At 45.9% G+C, this 19,747-nt stretch overlaps 1 protein-coding gene across 1 annotated transcript in view; it reads left to right on the top strand.

Annotated features, from left to right (window-relative positions):
* Positions 1-19,747, top strand: part of LOC129699868 (interphotoreceptor matrix proteoglycan 2) — a 58,389-nt gene that overhangs the window by 7,075 nt on the left and 31,567 nt on the right. The window contains exons 2-7 of the mRNA XM_055640008.1: positions 3,439-3,678; positions 11,661-11,827; positions 12,674-12,708; positions 14,171-14,217; positions 15,460-15,542; positions 18,485-18,634. Of these exons, the coding sequence (XP_055495983.1) occupies positions 3,439-3,678; positions 11,661-11,827; positions 12,674-12,708; positions 14,171-14,217; positions 15,460-15,542; positions 18,485-18,634 (722 nt within the window). The remainder of the gene's footprint in view (positions 1-3,438; positions 3,679-11,660; positions 11,828-12,673; positions 12,709-14,170; positions 14,218-15,459; positions 15,543-18,484; positions 18,635-19,747) is intronic.

Genomic DNA, 19,747 nt, shown 5'->3' with positions numbered 1-19,747 from the left:
AAGATATGCACCCTGGTCTTTGACATTTCCACCATGGGATAGGGTGGGAGATTGCAACCTTCACATGGTCCACCCTTTTTTGACAAATGCAATCAACCTGGCGTGCACAATCAAATAAGATCAAATAGAACAAGTTGTCCTACAACTTTAGGCTGTGCACGCCATATGCAAGAAGAAGACCCTGGGGAAAAGGGTCTGATTGTCTATCATATCTATGCCTCTCATAATTTTATATTTCTGTCAGGTCTCCCCTCAACCTCTGGCGTTCTAGAGAAAACAATCCAAGTCTGTCTGTCATCTTACAGCTAATGCCCTCTAATCCAGGCAACATTTTGGCAAACCTCTTCTGTACCCTCTCCAAAACCTCCACATTCTTCCTAAAATGACCAGCTCACAATACTCCAAATGCAGCCTAACCAAAGTCCTATAAAGCTGCATCATGACTTCCTGGCTCTTATACTCGATGCCCCGCCCAATGACGGCAAGCATACCATACATCTTCTAAACCGCTCTGTCTACTGGTGCTGCCACTTTCAGGGAGCTATGGACTGGGACCCCAAGATCCCTCTGCACACCAATCGTGTTCATGGTTTTGTCATTAACTGTACATTTTTCCCTTACGTTCAACCTACTAAAGTGTAACACCTCACAAAATTGTGTTTTAGGGACAAATTGGGCCAAAGGGTCTGTTTGTAAGCTGTATGACCCCATGACTTTACCCAGGGCAGGGGAATCAGAAACCAGAAGACAGGTTTAAGGTGAGAGGAGGAAGATTTAATAAGAACCGAAGAAGCAGCTTCATCACAGAGAATGGTGGGTCTATGAAATGAGCTGCCAGGGGTAATTGAAGGTGGTATAATAACAGCATTTGAAAGATATTTGGATAGTACTGTACATGGATTTGAACGTTTTAGAGGGATATGGGCCAAACACAGACAGATGAGACAAGCGTAGATGGAGTATTGTGGTCGGCGTGGGCAAGTTGGGCTGAGGGGCCAGTTGCTGTGCTGTATGACTCTATGCACTCGTTTTGTTGCATTTTTCCACAAGATCAGTCGAGTCAAGTCAGATTTAAAAAAAATTATAAATACTTGGGCTGGACGCAGGTTTTCTCCATAGATTGAGTTAGGTGTGATTTGAACGTTATTCCCAACCGCACCTTCAGTTCACATCAGTGGTATCTACCCGACAAGGTGCAGGATTGTAGATTGATTGAGCCAGTCTGAAGAAAGGTCCCAACCCGAAATATCACCTATCCATATTCTCCAGAGATACTACCTGACCCACTGAGTCACTCCAGCACTTGTCAGGTGAAGACTCGCCCTGGTGCGCCCTGTGCACCTAAAGCAGGGCAAAACCAATCCAACTCACAACCACCCAATACAGACACAAAGTGTTGGAGTAACTCAGCGGGTCAGGCAGCATCTCTGGAGAAAAAGGATGTGTGACGTTTCGGATCAGGGCTCTTCTTCAGATTGGGGCCCAACCCGAAAAGTCACCCATCTTTTTTCCTCCAGAGATGCTGTCTGACCCACTGAGTTACTCCAGCACTTTGTGTCTATCTTTGGTATAAACCAACCAGCATCTGCAGTTCCTTCCTAGTTATTGTCTGCTTTCTCTCAATCATGGATGAAGTAGTGGAACTTGTCACCATCCTGATACCACAAACCAGCCACTCACCAATAACCTACTCGCCAATGCCCAGTTGAGTTTTCACATGGATCGTGTGGCTGCACATCATATCCACAACCATCATCAACATCGGCCACCATTCAAGGTCGAAGGTGATTGCCCTCCTGTTGGGTCCTCAAGGTGGACATGCTGTGTGTAACATCTTTTACCGTGGGGAGACTGGTGCACTGACAGAGACAGACCCGGGTCCAATGGCACTGACTCCACCACAGTTGCGATTCCCTCCCTGTTGCAGCCTTCTTCCCCCTTCTCAGCCATTGTGGTGCTCCCCCCGCTTGCCAGACACCATCCTCCTCCGCTCCGCCTGTTCCACCGTCAAGGTCTGCTTTGGCCACGCTTTGCCGGGAACCTTCCCCTCGACCTGCCCGTCAGAGGTGGCCCTGCCAGGAGCACAGCTCGAGGTGGACCTCAGGCACACGCAAGCTTCTCCACCTCAACGTAGTGGCGGCTAGGTTACGACCTGTGTGGATTCTTAATTACTTATCTGCCTCCTGATCTGACTGCACACCATTTGGCACAGCACCAGAGACCCAGGTTCAATCCTGACTATGGGTGCTGTCTGTATGGAATTTGTACGTTTTCCCTGTGTCCACGTGGGATTTCTCTGGGTGCTCCTGTTTCCCCCTATGTATGGGTTTGTTGGTTAATTGGTTTCGGTAAAAAATTATACCTTGTCCCAAGTGTGTAGGATTTTTAAGTTGTTTTTTAAGTTTTTTAAGTTTTGAGACCTATCAATGATTCAGTTGTTCAATGGTTCGTTATTGTCATGTGCATACAGTTCAGTGACAATCCTACCATATATTGGTAATACTAAGTACAGATGTGTAAGAGAGTAGATCAAACTGAGACCATACACAAATTGGCACATTTTCAGCACCATTGTGAAGGAAGAAGGGTAGGAGATAGTGAGTGAGGGGGAGGTGGGTGATTGGGAGGTGAGTGAAGGGTATGTGGGTGCTGGGGAGGTGGGTGATGGGAGGGTGGAGAGGAATATGGGGGTGACAGAGAGGGGAGCAGAGATGGTGAGGGAGGGGAGAGAGGCAATGTTGAGGAATGAGAAAGGGAGATAAAGAGGGTGAGGGAGGAGGAGAAGGTGAGGAAGGGAGCAGAGTGGTGAGGGAGAGGGGGAGAGGGATGTGGGGTGACAGAGGGGGGAGCAGAGATGGTGAGGGAGGGGAGAGAGGCAATGTTGAGGAATGAGAAAGGGAGATAAAGAGGGTGAGGGAGGAGGAGAAGGCGAGGAAGGGAGCAGAGTGGTGAGGGAGAGGGATGTGGGGTGATAGAGGGGGGAGCAGAGATGATGAGGGAGGGTGGAGAGGAATATGGGGTGACAGGTGGGACTAGCTTAGATGGGGCATCTTGGTTGACATGGATGAGTTGGGCCGAAGGGCTTGTTTCCATGCTGTACGACTATATCTTTATTTTAAGGTAAAACAAGCAATACTAGATATAAAGTGCTGGAGCAATTCAGTGGGTCAGACAACATCTTTGGAGAAAAAGAATAGGTGATGTTTTGGGTCGGGTCCCTTCTTGAGATACTGTAGATGTGAGGATAGGTCCAGACATGAAACGTCATCTATTCATGTTCTCCAGAGATGCTGCCTGACCCGCTGAGTGACTACAACATTTTATGTCTCTTTTCGGTATAAACCAGCATCTGCAGTTCCATCCTGTACAAATAAATCGATACGTTCAGTGGAAATAAGTTGTAACAATAGGGGCCATTGTTTATCTTTGTGTTTGCAGATGGCATTGCTGCAGTGGGAGACGGAGAGGAGGAGGACGGTTCCTCTGAGCTGGCGGAGTCCCCGAGTTCAGGGCAAGCTCCGGAAACAAGCCCACGGACCTCGGCTCTGGGGAGAATCGTGGCCTGGGGCAGGCAGAGGGCCAAGCGGACACTCTTCTTCCCCAACGGCGTGAAGGTCTGCACCACCGAGTCCATGAAGCAGATCATGGCCAGCCACCTGGAGTATTACAAGCTAAAGGGTAAGAAACACACGCTGATCGATGGTGAATCTGTGGAATTCATTGCCACAGACGGCTGCTGGAGGCCAAGTCATTGGGTATTTTTAAGGCAGGGATTGACAGATTTGTGATTAGTAAGGATGTCGGGGTTTATGGGGGAAAAGGCAGGAGAATGGGGTTGAGAGGGAAATATAGATCAGCCATGACAATGGTGGAGTAGACTCAATAGGCCAAATGGACTAATTTGGCTCCTATAACTTATGAATTTATGTTGGTTTGATGTTGCACAACCCACTGTAGGAAGCAGACTGTCAGGCTGCATCACAACCTGGTATGCCCAAGACCATACAAACCTGCAGAGAATTGTAGAACTAGCAGTCCATCACACAGAGCAGACTTCCCACCATTAACTCCATCTACACTTCACCATGACTTGGAAAGCCAGCCAACATAGAGAGCGGTCCTGAGCTACTGTCTACCTCACTGGAGACCCTCGGACTATCTTTAATCATACTCCCTTTATCCTGCATCTGTACACTGTGGAGGGCTTGATGTAATCATGTATATCTTTCTGCTGACGGCATAACACACAACACATACAGGCCGACCCCTGCAACTTCAACCGAGTTAAGACTCTAACATTTTTTAAAATATTTTGGATTTGAAGGGTACAAGATGGTGCCTAAATTGCAAAGACTCTTGTGTACTGACTCAGTGTGGTCCACTCTTATACTTAATCTGCCTGTGCCTAATGCATAGTAGGATTGTCACTGAATTATATGTAAAATAGGAATTTCACCGTACTTAGGTGCATGTGACAATAGAGTACCATTTAACCTTTCTTTAGACTCTTGATATACAGCGCGGAGTTACGCCCTACAGCCCATGGAGTCCACGCCAACCAGTGATCACCCCGTACACTAGCACTATCCTGCACACTAGGGACGATTTACAATTTTACCAAAGCCAAATAATCCAAAATCCTGTACGTCTTTGGAGTGTGGGAGAAAACCAGAGCACCCGGAGAGGACCCATGCGCTCAATGGGAGAACGTAGAAACTCCATAAAGACAGCACCCGTAGTCAGGATCAAACTCGAGTCTCTGGTGCTGTAAGGCAGCAGCTCTAACCGCTGCGCCACTACTGCTCTGATGACATCCTCTGGGGAGAGTTGGCAAGATCATTCTCAACTAGTAGGATCAGTTCCTGCTGCTGGTTGGATCACAGAAGAGCATTAATGGTATCTAGTCTTAATATCACAAAATAACTGAGATCAATGGGATCTTCAAAGAGATGGGAACTCAGATAGCGAAAAACAGATCAGAGGGCTGAGAGGGGGACAGAGATGTGGAGTGTGTTCTGTCTTTCAAGTTACACATAGCAGCCACAGCCAGATAATCTGACAAGCAGCTGCAGTGAATACTAATGTCAGTATTAATATTGCAGTTGCAACAACATCCAAGGGATAAAGAGGCTGAGCTCTTTATTAATTACCTCACAAAGTGGTCATGGCTGAAGCACTAAGAACTTTGCAGAGGCAGGAAACGGACATTAGCTTAGAGGATAACTGGCAGATTAGAGATAAGGCAACTGAACCATCCCATCAACAACTAGAGAATGCTCCTGATCTACCATCTATCTCAGCGGAGACCCTCAGACTATCTTTAATTGGACTTTACTGGACTTTATCTTGCACTAAACGTTATTCCCTTTATCCTGTGTCTGTACACTGTGGACGGCTTGATTGTAATCTTTCCACTGACTGGAAATAAAAGTATGCAACAAAAAAGCTTTTCATTGTACCTCGGTACAACCAACGACCAACGATCACTAGTTCTGTGTTATGCCAGTTTTACATTCTATACACTAGGGGCAATTTACCAAAGCCAATTAACGTACGTCTTTGGGATGCTGGAGGAAACCAGAACTGGTTACTCTTTTTTAGTTCAGCTTAGTGTGGACGTACAGCGTGGAAACCAGCGAGATTGTGCCGACCAGTGGTCACTCGGGACAATTTACAGAAGCCAAATAACCAGCAAACCGGCATGTCTTTGGAATGTGGGAGGAAACGGAGTAGTCGGAGAAAACCCACATGATCACAGGGAGAAGGAGCAAACTCCACACGGACAGCACCCGCAGTCCAGATCGAACCGGGTCTTGGGCAATGTGAGGCTGCAACTCTACCAGCTGCACTACTCTGTCACGGTACATAGAAACATAGAAACATAGAAACATAGAAATTAGGTGCAGGAGTAGGCCATTCGGCCCTTCGAGCCTGCACCGCCATTCAATATGATCATGGCTGATCATCCAACTCAGTATCCCGTACCTGCCTTCTCTCCATACCCCCTGATCCCCTTAGCCACAAGGGCCACATCTAACTCCCTCTTAAATATAGCCAATGAACTGGCCTCAACTACCCTCTGTGGCAGAGAGTTCCAGAGATTCACCACTCTCTGTGTGAAAAAAGTTCTTCTCATCTCGGTTTTAAAGGATTTCCCCCTTATCCTTAAGCTGTGACCCCTTGCCCTGGACTTCCCCAACATCGGGAGCAATCTTCCTGCATCTAGCCTGTCCAACCCCTTAAGACAGTACGACCTCTGAACATCTGCATATCCCTGAAGATCTGTCCTGGGCCCAGCACATTAATGCAATCATAAAGATTCAATTGAACGTTGAATTCTCCAGTTTTAGGTAACCTTACACCAACCCAACGACCCCTCACCCCCCTTTTTAACCCCACCCCCCATTTTTACTCCCCTCGTCCCTCATCTGTACCCCACCTGGACCCCCACCTGTTTCTCCCCACCAGTCCCCCCCCCCCTCCCCTCCCCTGCCATTTTCCTCCCTCTGGCTTTACAATCGCTACTCTTCAAACCTGTCACACCTTCTGGCCTTTGTTCCAAACACTCGGTGCCTGGAACATTTATTCCACACCTGTCTATTTTTCTCTTTCCACTACCTCTTTTACTTGTGTGTGGACAAATTGCACTCATGTATGGCATGATTTCCCTAGCATTATGAATAACCTTCACATTACCAAGTGGATTGAAACAATGCTGCTTTTTTATTTACAAAATTGTTTTGGCACCCACCTGTGAAATGTATAATTAAGTATAATTATCGCTAAAAACTAGTTGGCAGCGACTTATCCCATGCAACATTCAGTCACATCGCTGACATAATATGTTGGTGCCATGGCATGTCATTCTTTTCTAGTTTAGTTGACAGACACAAAGTGGAAACAGGTCATTCAAACCACCGAGTCGACGCCAACCAATGATCACCTCTACACTAGTTCTATCCTACACACTAGGGACAATTTACAGAAGCCAATTAACGTACAAACCAGCACATCTTTGGAGTGTGGGAGGAAACCGGAGCACCCGGAGCTTCCGGAGCACAGCATAACATGTCAGTGCTATAACATGTCACTCTTTTTTACTTTTGTTTAGTTTATTTTAGTTTAGAGATACAGCTTGGAAACAGACCCTTCAGCCCACCGAGCCCATGCCAACCTGCGATCACCCCTACACTAGCGTTATCCTACACATTAGGGAGAATTTACACATTTTTCTGAAGCCAATTAACCTACAAACCTGTACGTCTTTGGAGTGTGGGAGAAAACCGAAGCACCCGGAGAAAACCCACGCGGTCACAAGGAGAATGTACAAGTTCCATACAGACAGCACCTGCAGTCAGGATCGAGCCCGGATCTCTGGCGCTGTAAGGCAGCAACTCTACTGCTGTGCCACTGTGCTGCCCCTGGCACTGCGCCACTCTTCTCACCTTAACAGAACGCAAACAGTCTTTCACTGTGTCAATGTAGGCACAAACAACAATAAACCAACACCTAGAGTGTGGTTTGGAGCCTAGGCCCTAGACATTGTTACCATTGTCCATCTCTAGAAACAACATTCTAACCCTGCGCTGATAAGACAGAGAGATTTAGAAAATAAACCATGAACTGGAAGAACTCAGCGGGTCGAGCAGCATCTGTGTGGGGAAGAAATTGTCAACATTTTACATCAGGTTTCAAAACGATTTAGCCATGTTATTTTTTCTGCTGTTTAAGAGTCAATTGCATTTGGATGCATTCTCTACCACTGCCTCCATGATGATTCTGACCTCTCCCCATAATTATGTGCCACAGACCTTTGGCATTATAGTTTTATATCTATTGTCTTGAATGCTGTGAGATGTTTTATACGTCTTATACAAACGCCAATTATTTGACTTACAGGTTTCCAGATCAAAGCTTCCATTAGCATTTACAATGAAATCTTTGAAATAATATTACACAGCTTTCAAAATAATTTATATTTAAAATAATGGATAGTACATTGAATTGTTTATCTATAATACAATGATGGCACACAGATGAAGTCCAGTCCATCACCCAGACCACACTCCACGCCATTGGCCCCAACTACACTTCATGCTGCCTCGAAAAAGCAGCCAACATGATCAAACACTTGGCTCTACCCGAGCCAACTGCCTGCCCCTTTTCCAGGGATACGTCCGTGCCCGGGTGAAGTTAGAAAGGGAATATGCCCTGTCCACGGGCACCCTGAGGGAGTTCCGGGACCGCTGGGCTCCGCATGGTGTAGAATGTATCCTCAATAAGGATTGTATCATAATTGTATAATAGTTTACTATGGATATATGTTTGTATCGTATTATGGTGGTGGGTTCTGGTTTGTTTTATTGTAGTGTAAATATTATTTTTTTAATAATTTAATACATTTTTTGAAAATTAAAAAAAAAAAATGTTTTAAAACATAATTAAACACTTGTTCCACCCCAGTCATTGCTTCTTTTCCCTGCTCCCATCTGGCAGAAGGTATAGAAGCTTGAACCGGGAACAACTGATAACTCTGTTATCAGGCATCTCAATGTTCCTTCCACAAACTAGGATACTGTCCAATTCACCTATACCTCATGCGAACATTGGACTTTGTCTCTGAAACTGATGCTCTACGATGCTGAGAAGTATATTCTGCACTCTGTATCTTCCCCTTTGTCCTATCTATTGTACTTGAGTTTGATGTGATTTAATTCACGTATGGTATATCTGTTTGGACAGCATGCAAAACAAAGCTTTTCAATGTACCTCAGTACACATGACAGTAAGAATAAACCTAAGAATGTATATGGAGAAAATTGACAGATTTATTAAAATGTGGTGTAAATTCACATTTGAGAATTTAATAGAAGGAATTTTATCTTTTGGGTTCCATAGAATAACTTCTCGAGTTGATGATGAATATATCCACTGAACTCTCTGGTTTGGCAATTCCTGTGGTCTGGCCAGTTTTGAGTCTGTAACACAGATCTATATTAATAAATTCTAATTATGATCTAAAATTAACTATGATCCATACTAATCTGTAGCTAATTAACCTGCCAATACAACTTTTGCAATCTTCGCTGAGAGAAAGAGAGTGAAGAGTCCTGAGTGTTTTATTGTCTCGGAGTTATTTGGCGTTACGGACATTTCCCAAAGCTCTTGTGTGACCTGGGAAGTATCATGTTCTTGGAGCAAGTATCAATATCATTATTCTGCCCAGAGGACTATGATCAGGAAGCTATATCTGTGCTTCAGATTATCTGTAGTCTGGCAAGTCAGCTTCCAAGGGCATCAATCCAGAGACACGAATTCAACCTGAATTAGGTGAGACACGCCAGATCTGAGGACTGAAGAAGTGTTCTGACCCAAAATGTCACCCATCCTTTTTCTCCAGAGATGCTGCCTGACCCGCTGAGTTAGTCCAACATTTTGTGTCTATCGTAGCTGAGACACATTTAGGTTTAGGTTTATTATTGTCACATGTACAGAGGTACAGTGAAAAGCTTTGCTTTGCAAACAGATCATAAATATAATCAGAGATAATATAAGGCCACAAGATATAGGAGCAGAATTTGGGATGGATAGATGGATAGATGGATAGATAGACATATAGACAGACAGACATACAGACACAGACAGAATGACTATGTCTATCTTCACAGTCAGATAGAGAGAAATATATATATAGACACACACACACACTAATTACTTATATTACTAAAAGTCTGATCTTGACCACTTCCTATTGTTCTGTATATTGATTTTAGAAAAAACGCTGCCACTTACGGCTGTGATTTTTGGCCATCTTACTCAGAGTTCCCCTCCGCTGCGCAGGACAGAGGATTTTTCCCATTGGTGAAAGATAAAAGAGTTATTAGTGTTTTGAAAATGGTGAGATTCTCTCTCCTGAAGGCCACGCCCTTTCTGGAGGGACTATAAAACCCGGAAGTGTTGAGTGCCTCAGTCAGTGTCTGCATGATGGGGGAGCGAGAGGGTCCCGTCTCTCAGTCTGAGAGACTAAACTGTGAGTGGTTTTACTGACCTGTCAGGGCCCTTCATATAGTTTGAAAATATAGTTTGGAAAAGCTAAAACTGTGTTGCCTTTGGTTTAGATATGCTAAAGCTGTGTTGCCTTTGGTTTGGAAATGCTAAAGCTGTGCTGGTTTGGAAATGCTAAAGCTGTGCTGTCTAATTAAAGTTGCTTAATTAAAGTTGCCTTGCCTAATTAAAGTTGCCTTGCCTCTATATAATTAAAAATCTAATCTTGATCACTTCCTGTTTGCGCTTTATATTGATTTTAGAAAAATCGGCTGTGATTTTTGGCCATCTTACTCAGTCCCCCTCTGCTCATCAGGTGCCGACGATTTTTCCCATCGATGAAAAATAAAAGAGTTATTAGTGTTTAAAAAAGGTTGAGATTCTCTCTCCTGTCAATCATGCCATGAAGGCCACACCCCTTCTGGTGGGAGGGGGATGGGACTATAAAACCCAGAAGTGTGGGCGTGGCTCAGTCTCTGCAAGATGGAGGAGGAAGAGGACATGACTCGCTATCTTTAGTGGCCTTGTACCCTGCTTGAAATGATATGAACTGCACTTGAAGTTGGTGGCCTTGCACCCTGCTTGAAGTGGTATGAAACTGCACTTGAATTTGGTGGCCTTGCCACCTGCTTGAAATGGAATTTCAAGGAATAGCTGTGAGTCAACTGCCAGCTCACCAGCCATGAGTGAGTGAGCTGCCAGCACAACAGGCTTGAGTGACTGAACTGCCAGCCCAAGAATCTATTCGGCCCACAATGTCCATACTAGCCCTCTGGAAACCAGTCCCTTCAGCCCACAACACCCATACTAATGCTCCAGAAAGCCCCACTGGCCACCAATGTTGGAATTGGTAAAGAGGTGGGATATTGCGTTGGGGAGCAGCCCTCCCATGTGATGCTGGGACCCAAAGGTCCCATTCATTTCTATTTAATCAGTCTGAAGAAGGGTTTCAGGCCGAAAAGGTTGCATATTTCCTTCGTTCCATAGATGCCGCTGCACCCGCTGAGTTTCTCCAGCATTTTTGTGTACTTTGATTTTCCAGCATCTGCAGATCCTTCTTAAACACTAAGTGGAAGTCACGGAATGAGCGGGACCTTTGGAGTAAACACAGTCAGACCTATCAAAGCATTTATTCCTTCCAAACACAGTCGGACCCAACAAAGCATTTATTCCTTCCAAACGCAGTCAGACCTAACAAAGCCTTTATTCCTTCAAATCACAGTCGGACCTAACAAAGCATTTATTCCTTCCAAACATAGTTGGACCTAACAAAGCATTTATTCCTTCCAAACACAGTCGGACCTCATTGCATTGCAGTTTCAAGCACTGGCAGGGCAGGCCAAACAACCCATTGCACTGTCACTTAATTTCCAATTTTGCATTGCAGTTTCAAGCACAGGCAGGACAGGCCATTTTCCTGCCTTCTCCCCATAACCTTTGACGCCCCTTCTGATCATGAACCTATCAATCTCTGCTTGAAAAATACCCAATGAGTTGGCAATGAATTCCACAGATTTGCCACCTTCTGGCTAAAGAAATTCCTCCTCATCTCAGATATGCAAAGCTTTGAACAGCAGCAACTGGCCTTTTCAAGCTGACGTGTTGTCCCTGCTCAGTTTGCCAGGAAGCCATCTGGGAAGCATTCCGGATTTTCTTGGACAGGATTCCTGAGCACAAGGAGTACCAGCACTGGGTCAGCATCTGTCTACAGGAGACTCATTCCCCCATCGAGATCGGCCACCAATTCAGCAATTCCCTGGAACATATCTCCATGCTTCAGCAGGTAAGGAGCGACTCTACTCAAAGAGAACATTCAACGTGAATGCGCTTTACTTCCAGTTTTCATTCTATCTTCCGGCGCATTTGGTAGAGCTGCTGCCTCACTGCACTGGTGGCCCAAGTTCAAACATGACTTTGGGGTGCTGTTTGTATGTGGAGTTTGCACGTTCTCCCTGTGACCATGTGTGTTTCCTCCAGGTGCTCTGGATTCCTCAACATCCCAAAGACGTGCACATGTGTAGGTTAATTGGCCTCGGTAAATTGTCCCTAGCGTGTTGGGAGTGGTTAGGAAATTGGGATAGCATAGAACTAGTGTGGATATGTTATCGATGGTCAGCATGGACTTGGTGGGCTGAATGGCCAGTTTCCATGCTGTATCTCTAAACCAGGTGAGATCTGTCATTATTAGTTTAGAGATTCAGCATGTAAGCAGTCCTTCCAGCCCACTGAGTCCACACTGACCAACAATTACCTGTACACTAGTTCTATGTTATCTCACTTTCTCATCCACTCCCTACACACGAGAGGCAATTTAACAAGGCCAATTAACCTGTAGACCCGCGCGTCTTTGGAATGTGGGAGGAAACCAGAGCACCCGGAGGAAACCAACGTGCTCACAGTGTGAACGTGCAAGCTCCACACAGACAGCACCCGAGGTCAGGATCGAACCCGGGTCTCTGGTGCTGTGAGGCAGCAGCCCTACTGCTAGCCTTAAATTTAGCTTCTGTGAAATGCAAGTAAATGCAAGTAAATAAAATGAAATGCTCTGTTTTGCAAATTCGATTTATTAGCAGTCCTACATTTTGGTTTAGAAGTTAAAAAGGAAATAACAGTTTTTCTTTATTTCCAGAAACTAGCTATACAAAGTGGTGATCTTCAACTCAGGTAATGAATTGACTTCACAGATTGTTGAAACTTGTTCAAGTGGGCCTATTGTTTGTGCACAATCATTACAGTTATAGTTATAGAGTCAAACAGTACAACATGAAAACAGCTCCTTCGGTCCAACTTGTTTATGCCGGGCAAGATGCTCCATCTATGCTAGTCCCATCTGCCCACGTTTTGGCCCACATCTCTCTAAACCTTTCCTATCCATGTACCTGTCCAAATGTATTTTAAATGATGTGATAGTACTTGCCTCAACTAACTCCTCTGGCAGCTCGTTCCATATACTCACCAACTCTGAGTGAAAAAAAATTACCCTTCAGGTTCCTATTAAATCTTGCCCTTCTACAAACCTACAGTATTTGATTCCTCTATTCTGGGTAAATGTCTCTGCACATTCACCCTATCTATTTCACTCATGTTTATATACATATATAAGATCTCCCCTCAGCCACCTGCGCTCCTAGGAATAGAGTCCTAGCCTGCCCAACCTCTCCCTACAGCTCAGTTCTTTGAGTCCTGGCAACATGCTTGCAACAATTACTATTCATCAGGTGGAAAGTAACCTTGGTCCCACAATTACTATTAAAACACAAAGTACGTGCTCTAACACCAGGATAAGTGCTCAACCAAGAAAACCAAGCCCAATGTCGTATCTAAACTACCTATACACACTTACACAGTAGGACAATAATTAACTTAATGTTCAGTCATAAGCTATCTGCTTATTGACAAACACACAAGCTAAATGTTTAACCAAGAAACCCAATCCCAATGCCACATGATAATCTAAAATGCCTTTACACAGTTAAAATATGGGACAACAAAAGATAGGCGTGTAGATGACAGTATATCAATGGCGTTATCAAGTGGGGACCTCCCTTCACTGGTGTTTCATTGCGACATTAATTAAAATTGCCATGTTCCGCATGTAAGAAGGTATGAAAATCCCTGTCAGAGCCTGAACAGATGTCACAGAATTAAGGGAAGTTGTTATGTTTGTATTGTGTGATCTACATTAATTCTACTGTATCTTCTGCACAAGCTGCACAGTGGCTTAGCTTAAAAGCTGCACAGTGGCTTAGCTTGAGGAGCCGCTGCGTCTCAGCACCAAAGATCCGGGTTCGATCCTGACCTCGGGTGCTGTCTGTGTGGAGTTTGCACGTTCTCTCTGTGACCGCATGTGTTTGCTCCGGGTGCACCGGCTTCCTACCACATCCCGGTTTTGTAGGTTAATTGGCCTCTGTAAATTGCCCCCTAATGTGTAGGGAGTGGATGAGAAAGTGGGATAACATAAAGCTCATATGAACTGGTGATGGATGCTCAGCATGGACCCAGTGGGCCGAAGGGCCTGTATCCATGTTGTACCTTTCAATCAATCAATTAATCAAAGAGTTGATAAACTAAATGACCAGAATGACTGGTGTCTAATTTGTGCTTCCTTTTCTCTCCGCTGAGAAAGTATTCCAGTGGATCATGGACCTACCGAGAACTCAGTAACAACTTCAGGTATGATTTCACCTTTGATAATTGTAGGTGAGAGGGGCAGAGTTTGATAGAGATATGCGGGGCTTAATTTTTTACAGAGGATTGTGGGTGCTTGGAATGCGTTGCCAAGGATGGTGGTGGAGGCAGATACGAGAGTGGCCTTTAAGTGACTTTTGGATAGGCACTTGGATATGCAGGGAATGGAGTGATATGGATCAAGTACAGGCAGATAGACTTAGTGTTGATATCATATTGACACCATGATGTTGACAGCACAGACGTTGTGGATCGAATGGCCTATTCCTGCCCTGTGCTGTTCTATGTTCGATATTCTATGATATTTAATCCGTGCAGGCTAGAAACAGTTGGCTTGTACTGAAAGCCCTCATTTAGTTTGCATCAATTTTGCAGTACCGTGCCCTTCCATAATCTGGTCTCTGCCCAACTCTCTTGTCATGCTCAATCTGTCCAATGGAAGCTATAAGAGAGAGAAACAAACTCCAATTGGAAAAGCATGAATGAGAAGCATATCCCACATATTTGAGTAGGAGACATAAATTGCTGGAGTAACTCAGTGGGACAGACAGCATCTACTTCTCTCCAGAATGTCTACCTTTGATGTAAACCAGAACCTGCAGTTCTTTTCTGCACATGTTTGATAGTATGAGTCAGAGGGAAGAAACTCTAGAAGTTTAGAACTATAATATGGTAGTGCAGCAAATAGGTGTCAGAAATTGACAGAGAATTCGATTAATCAAAGTCTTTTGAATTTGAAATAAAATAAATTATGAAGCTATAGGAAGGAACATAGAAGATGGGAGAGATTTATTTATTAATTCTTTCCCATCTCTCATTAAACTTATAACCTCTGGTTCTCGATTCCCCAACTCTGGGCAAGGGGCTCTGTTCGTTTACCTGATCTATTCCTCTCGTGTTTAGTTCAGTTTAGTTTATGATTGTCACGTGTACCGAGGTACAATGAAAACCTTTTGGTTGTGTGCTATCCAGTCGGGGAAATACTATAGATGATTACAATCAAGCCATCCACAATATACAGATACAGGATAAAGGGAATACATTTAGTGCAAGATAAAGTCACGTGAAGTCCGAGTAAAGATAGTTCGAAGGACTCCAATGAGATAGATGGTAGGCCAGGAGCATTATTTAGGATGCCAGCCTTCAACCTTTCAGCTTAGCTCCACTGATGGTGTTCCCAGTATATCATCTAGTTATGTTACTTCTGAAAGTCACTTTTTTTTCCAGACAAACTTATGCTGACACCAGCTTCAACCCCTAACATCGAGATCTCAAACGAAGTTGTGAATGAAACCAAAGTTCCTGTTAAGGTGAGAAGAGTGAAATTCTACTTGTTATGTCAGTGATGTGTCTAGATATTGCCTTGTGATTGTGAATTAACGAGCAGTAATTATACCAAATTTCACATTTCACAAATGACAGTAAAGAAGGTTTCATTGTCGGGGCATTGAGAACAAGAATCAAGAAATCATGCTGCAGCTTTATAGAACTTTGGTTGAGCCACATTTGTATTATTGCATGCAGTTCTGGTCACCCCATTACAGGAAGGATGTGGAGGCTTTGAAGAGCATGCAGAGGAGATTTACCAGAATGGTGCTTGGGTTGGATGGAGAGGTTGGACAGACTTGGATTGTTTTCTCTTGAACGTTAAAACTTGCTGTAAAACAAATCATTTTTCCACAGCATATATATTCCTAGGTCTTGTGTACTTTAAGTTGACTGCAGCTACACTTTTGCTTATTTTTCTGGGTTAGATGTTATTAAGGTGAGAGGGAAAATATTTAATATGAACCCAAGGGGCACCTTTTTCACATACAGGGTGGTGGGTGTATGGAACGAGCTGCCAGAGGAAGTAGTTGAGGCAGGTACAATTATAACATTTAAACGATGTTTGGATAGGTTCATAGTTAGCGAGGTTTAAAAATCTTAAAAACCGTGTGTGCGCAGATCGATCTCTTCTCCTGCCAGTCAGCACCGCTCTTCCCATGTCACTCCCCGGACGGTCCGCCCCTTCCTGCGCCATTGTGTCTTTACTAGAGCTGAGGATGGCCGCCGAAGGTTTCCAACCGGACTTCCGGAGAGACCCAAAGCAGCCCAGCCCCAAGCAGCCCAGCCCCAAGCAGCCCAGCCCCAAGCTGCCCTGCCCCAAGCAGCCCCGACCCAGCCCAGCGTGGGAGACCCGGCCCGGAGTCGGAGATGTTGCCAAACGTAAAGCTGAGACTCTGATCCCGACGGAGGAGAACGGCCAGTGACCAGCGCCCGCTGTGAGTCCCCATCACACCGGCAATTCCAGCAACTACCCCTCTGGTCACCTTGCTGGCTCCTCCCCCCCTCGGCTGTGATGCCCCCCTCTCCCCCATGGCACTTCCCCATCTTTTCTCCGAACTCACTCACTTCCCACCCACACACCCCTCTCCCCCCATAACTCCTCCGCCCACAGACCCCTCTCCTCCATAAACCCCCCCCCCCATTACCCACACACCCCTCCCACCCACAACTGCCCCACACCCCACCCTCCCCCACACACCACCCCTGCCCACACACACCCACCCCCCAGCACACACACCAACCCCCCAGCCCCACACACATCCACCCCCCCACACACCCACCCCCACACACCCATCCCCCACCACAACCCCACCCCCCACAACCACCACCCTGCACCCACAACAACCCTGCCCCACATCCCTCCTCCCCCCTCCCGCCCACAAACACATCTTCCCCCCACCCCACACACCCCCCCCACCACCCCGCTCCCTCCACACCCCCTCCCCCCTCCTACACCCTGTTCACACACACCCCTCCCACCGCACCCCAACCCCGACCACACACTTCACTTCTCTCCTGTCCTCCCCTCCCACACATGAAGAGGAGGGGGAGGGAGTGCTCGGGGTTGAGGGGAAATGAGCCGAGCCTGCGCAGTTAGGGGCTGTGGGTGAGTGGTGGAATATTGCGTTGAGGGAACGGGTTGTGTTGGGGGAACTGATGAGAGGCGGAATATTGCATTGGGGAATGGGTTACATTGGGGGACCAGGCCTCCCGTGTGACTGGGACCCAACGGTTCCCACTTAGTCTAGTATTTTCTAATAGTGCTATTACGTGCCACATTTTGTCCTGCCTCTCCCACTTCCAGCTCTCTTCTCTCCCGACTATCAGTCTGAAGAAGGGTCTTGACCCGAAAGGTCACCTATCCATGTTCTCCAGAGATGCTGGCTGACTTGCTGAGTTACTCAAGCACTTTATGTCCTTTTCTGATAATACTATCCATGATGACCACCAGGGGGCGCCGGGGAGACGGCTGCCCTGCCGGCAGTCTGTCATATTTTCTTTCTTTTCGTTATTTTTCAGTGCATTAAAAGTTTGTTTTAATGTTCTTCAGTTTGTTTTATGTGGGGGGAGGGGAGTGGATCGGGGGAAACTTTTTTTCAAGCTCCTACCATCCTGGAGATGTGATCAATATTCAGATCACATTCTCCGGGCTCTGCAGCCTACCATTGGTGGAGCTGGAAGCCTCCTCGGACTGTCGTGAGCCCCACCGTGGGGGGTGGACTTAACATCAGAGCTGATCCCTTGCCTGGGTCTGCTCCCACCGCGGAATCACCAACAAGGGCTCGTAGTCTTGGGAGAGGCTAGTCGGGAGCTCCAACATTGCGGAAGGCTCAACCAGCCCCGACACGAGGTTCGATCGCCCGGCGCGGGGGAGCTGACATCCCCCCGATGCGGGAGCTTGATAGTCTCGACGCGAAGGGCCCGAACGCCGCCAGCTACGGCAGTCAAGATCATCCCGTCAACGGGGGCTCGAGGCCCACGATCGAGGAAGAACAAAGGAAGACACTTGAACTTTATTTTGCCTTCCACAGCAGTGATGAATGTAGGAGTCACCGTGGTGGATGTTCATGTTAACAATGTGTTTTTTGAGTGATCTGTTGCCTTTAATTGTATGACTGACCTGGCCAATGAAATTCCTCGTATGTTGCAAAACATACTTGGTGAATAAAGTGTGATTGTGATTCTGATTACAATAAAGCCAAACACAAGTACAAACGATGGAGCAAAGAGAAAGATACCAAAGCGCAGAATATAGTTTCTCAGCATTTTAGACCAAAATATAGTGTAACGGCGACAGAAAAAGTACAGATTAATAAAAGTGCAAGGGCCGCATGATTGGAATTTATTCCTAGGGTATGAGAGGTGTGTGTTGTGAGTAGCAGGTTGAGTGATGGAAGGTAACATTCTTCTCTTCGTGTTTCAGGATGTACACGTGACCAACGTTGTTCCAGAAGAGCCTTCAGAACACCTTGTGAAGTTCAGCGTTAAACTCACTGACCAGAATTATAGCAGAGAGCTGAGTGACCACAACTCACAGCAGTACCAGGAACTTGCCCGGAGGTTTGAGATTCAGGCAAGTGCTGTGCCAAATGGAGAAACAGGGAATTGCAGTTGCTGGTTTACAAGATAAGATGCAAAATGCTGGAGTTACTCACCGGGTCACACAGCATCACTGGAGAATACAGATAGATGTCATTTTGGGTCGGGATCCTTCTTCAGACTGGTTGCAACCCAAAACGTCACCTATCCTTTTTCTCCAGAGATGCTGCCTGACCTGCTGGGTTACTCCAGCACTTTGTGTCTATCTTTCGGCCCACAGTGCTTGTGCTGAACATAATGCCAAATTAAACTAGTCTCCTCCGCCTGCATATGATCCATATCCCTCCATGCTGCCTGACCCGCTGAGTTACTCCAGCACTTTGTGTCTATCTCTGGAGAGCATGGATAGGCAACATTTTGGGCAAGACTCTTCCTCAGACTGAAACAAGGAACTGAAGAAGGGTTCCAGTCTTAAGAAGAGTTCTGACTTTAAAGGTCACTTATCCACATTTTGTGTCTTTTCAAGTGTAATGTTTGCTGGAATGTCCATCCTCCTGACATGGAATAGACTGCTCGCTCTCCCATCTCCTACCAACTGGGAATTGTACTTCATCCACATCCATTAGCCCAAGCACACATTTACCAAAATGATTTTGGGATTTGTCGTTAGCTGAGATTGGCTGACTCCCACTGTCTGATTTAAAACTTAGAAAGGGAGAGCACCTTCCGATTACGTACGGTGTTACGGTACCCGGACATGGCGCCGACGGACGAGAAGCCAAAGCAAAGAAGTGGAAGCCAAATAACCAAACGGAAACAAAGCCAAAACGCCAAATAAGCGAATGGAAACAAAGCCGAAAAGCCAAATAACCGAAAGGGTGGGACGTCTAAATGCAAACTAACCGATAGGGCAGGACACCTAAAAGCCAACTAACTGAAATGCTGCATCGCCTAAAAGCGAGCTCACTGAATGGCCGCTCTGCCGAAATGCCACCTACCCGAAAGGTGGCATCGCCTACAAGCCAACGGGACTGAATGCCGCTCAACAGAAAAGTCAAACAACGAACACGACACTGCCGGGAGGTGGGACTTGTCAGCAATTGGTCCAGACCCCCGCGTCCATCACATCACTGTGGAGGGATGAACA

The sequence above is a fragment of the Leucoraja erinacea genome, chromosome 8 (assembly GCF_028641065.1).
Source record: "Leucoraja erinacea ecotype New England chromosome 8, Leri_hhj_1, whole genome shotgun sequence".
NCBI classification, from domain to species: domain Eukaryota; kingdom Metazoa; phylum Chordata; class Chondrichthyes; order Rajiformes; family Rajidae; genus Leucoraja; species Leucoraja erinaceus.
Note: the sequence above shows the minus strand (reverse complement) of the source record. Positions and strands in the feature narration are given on the sequence as shown.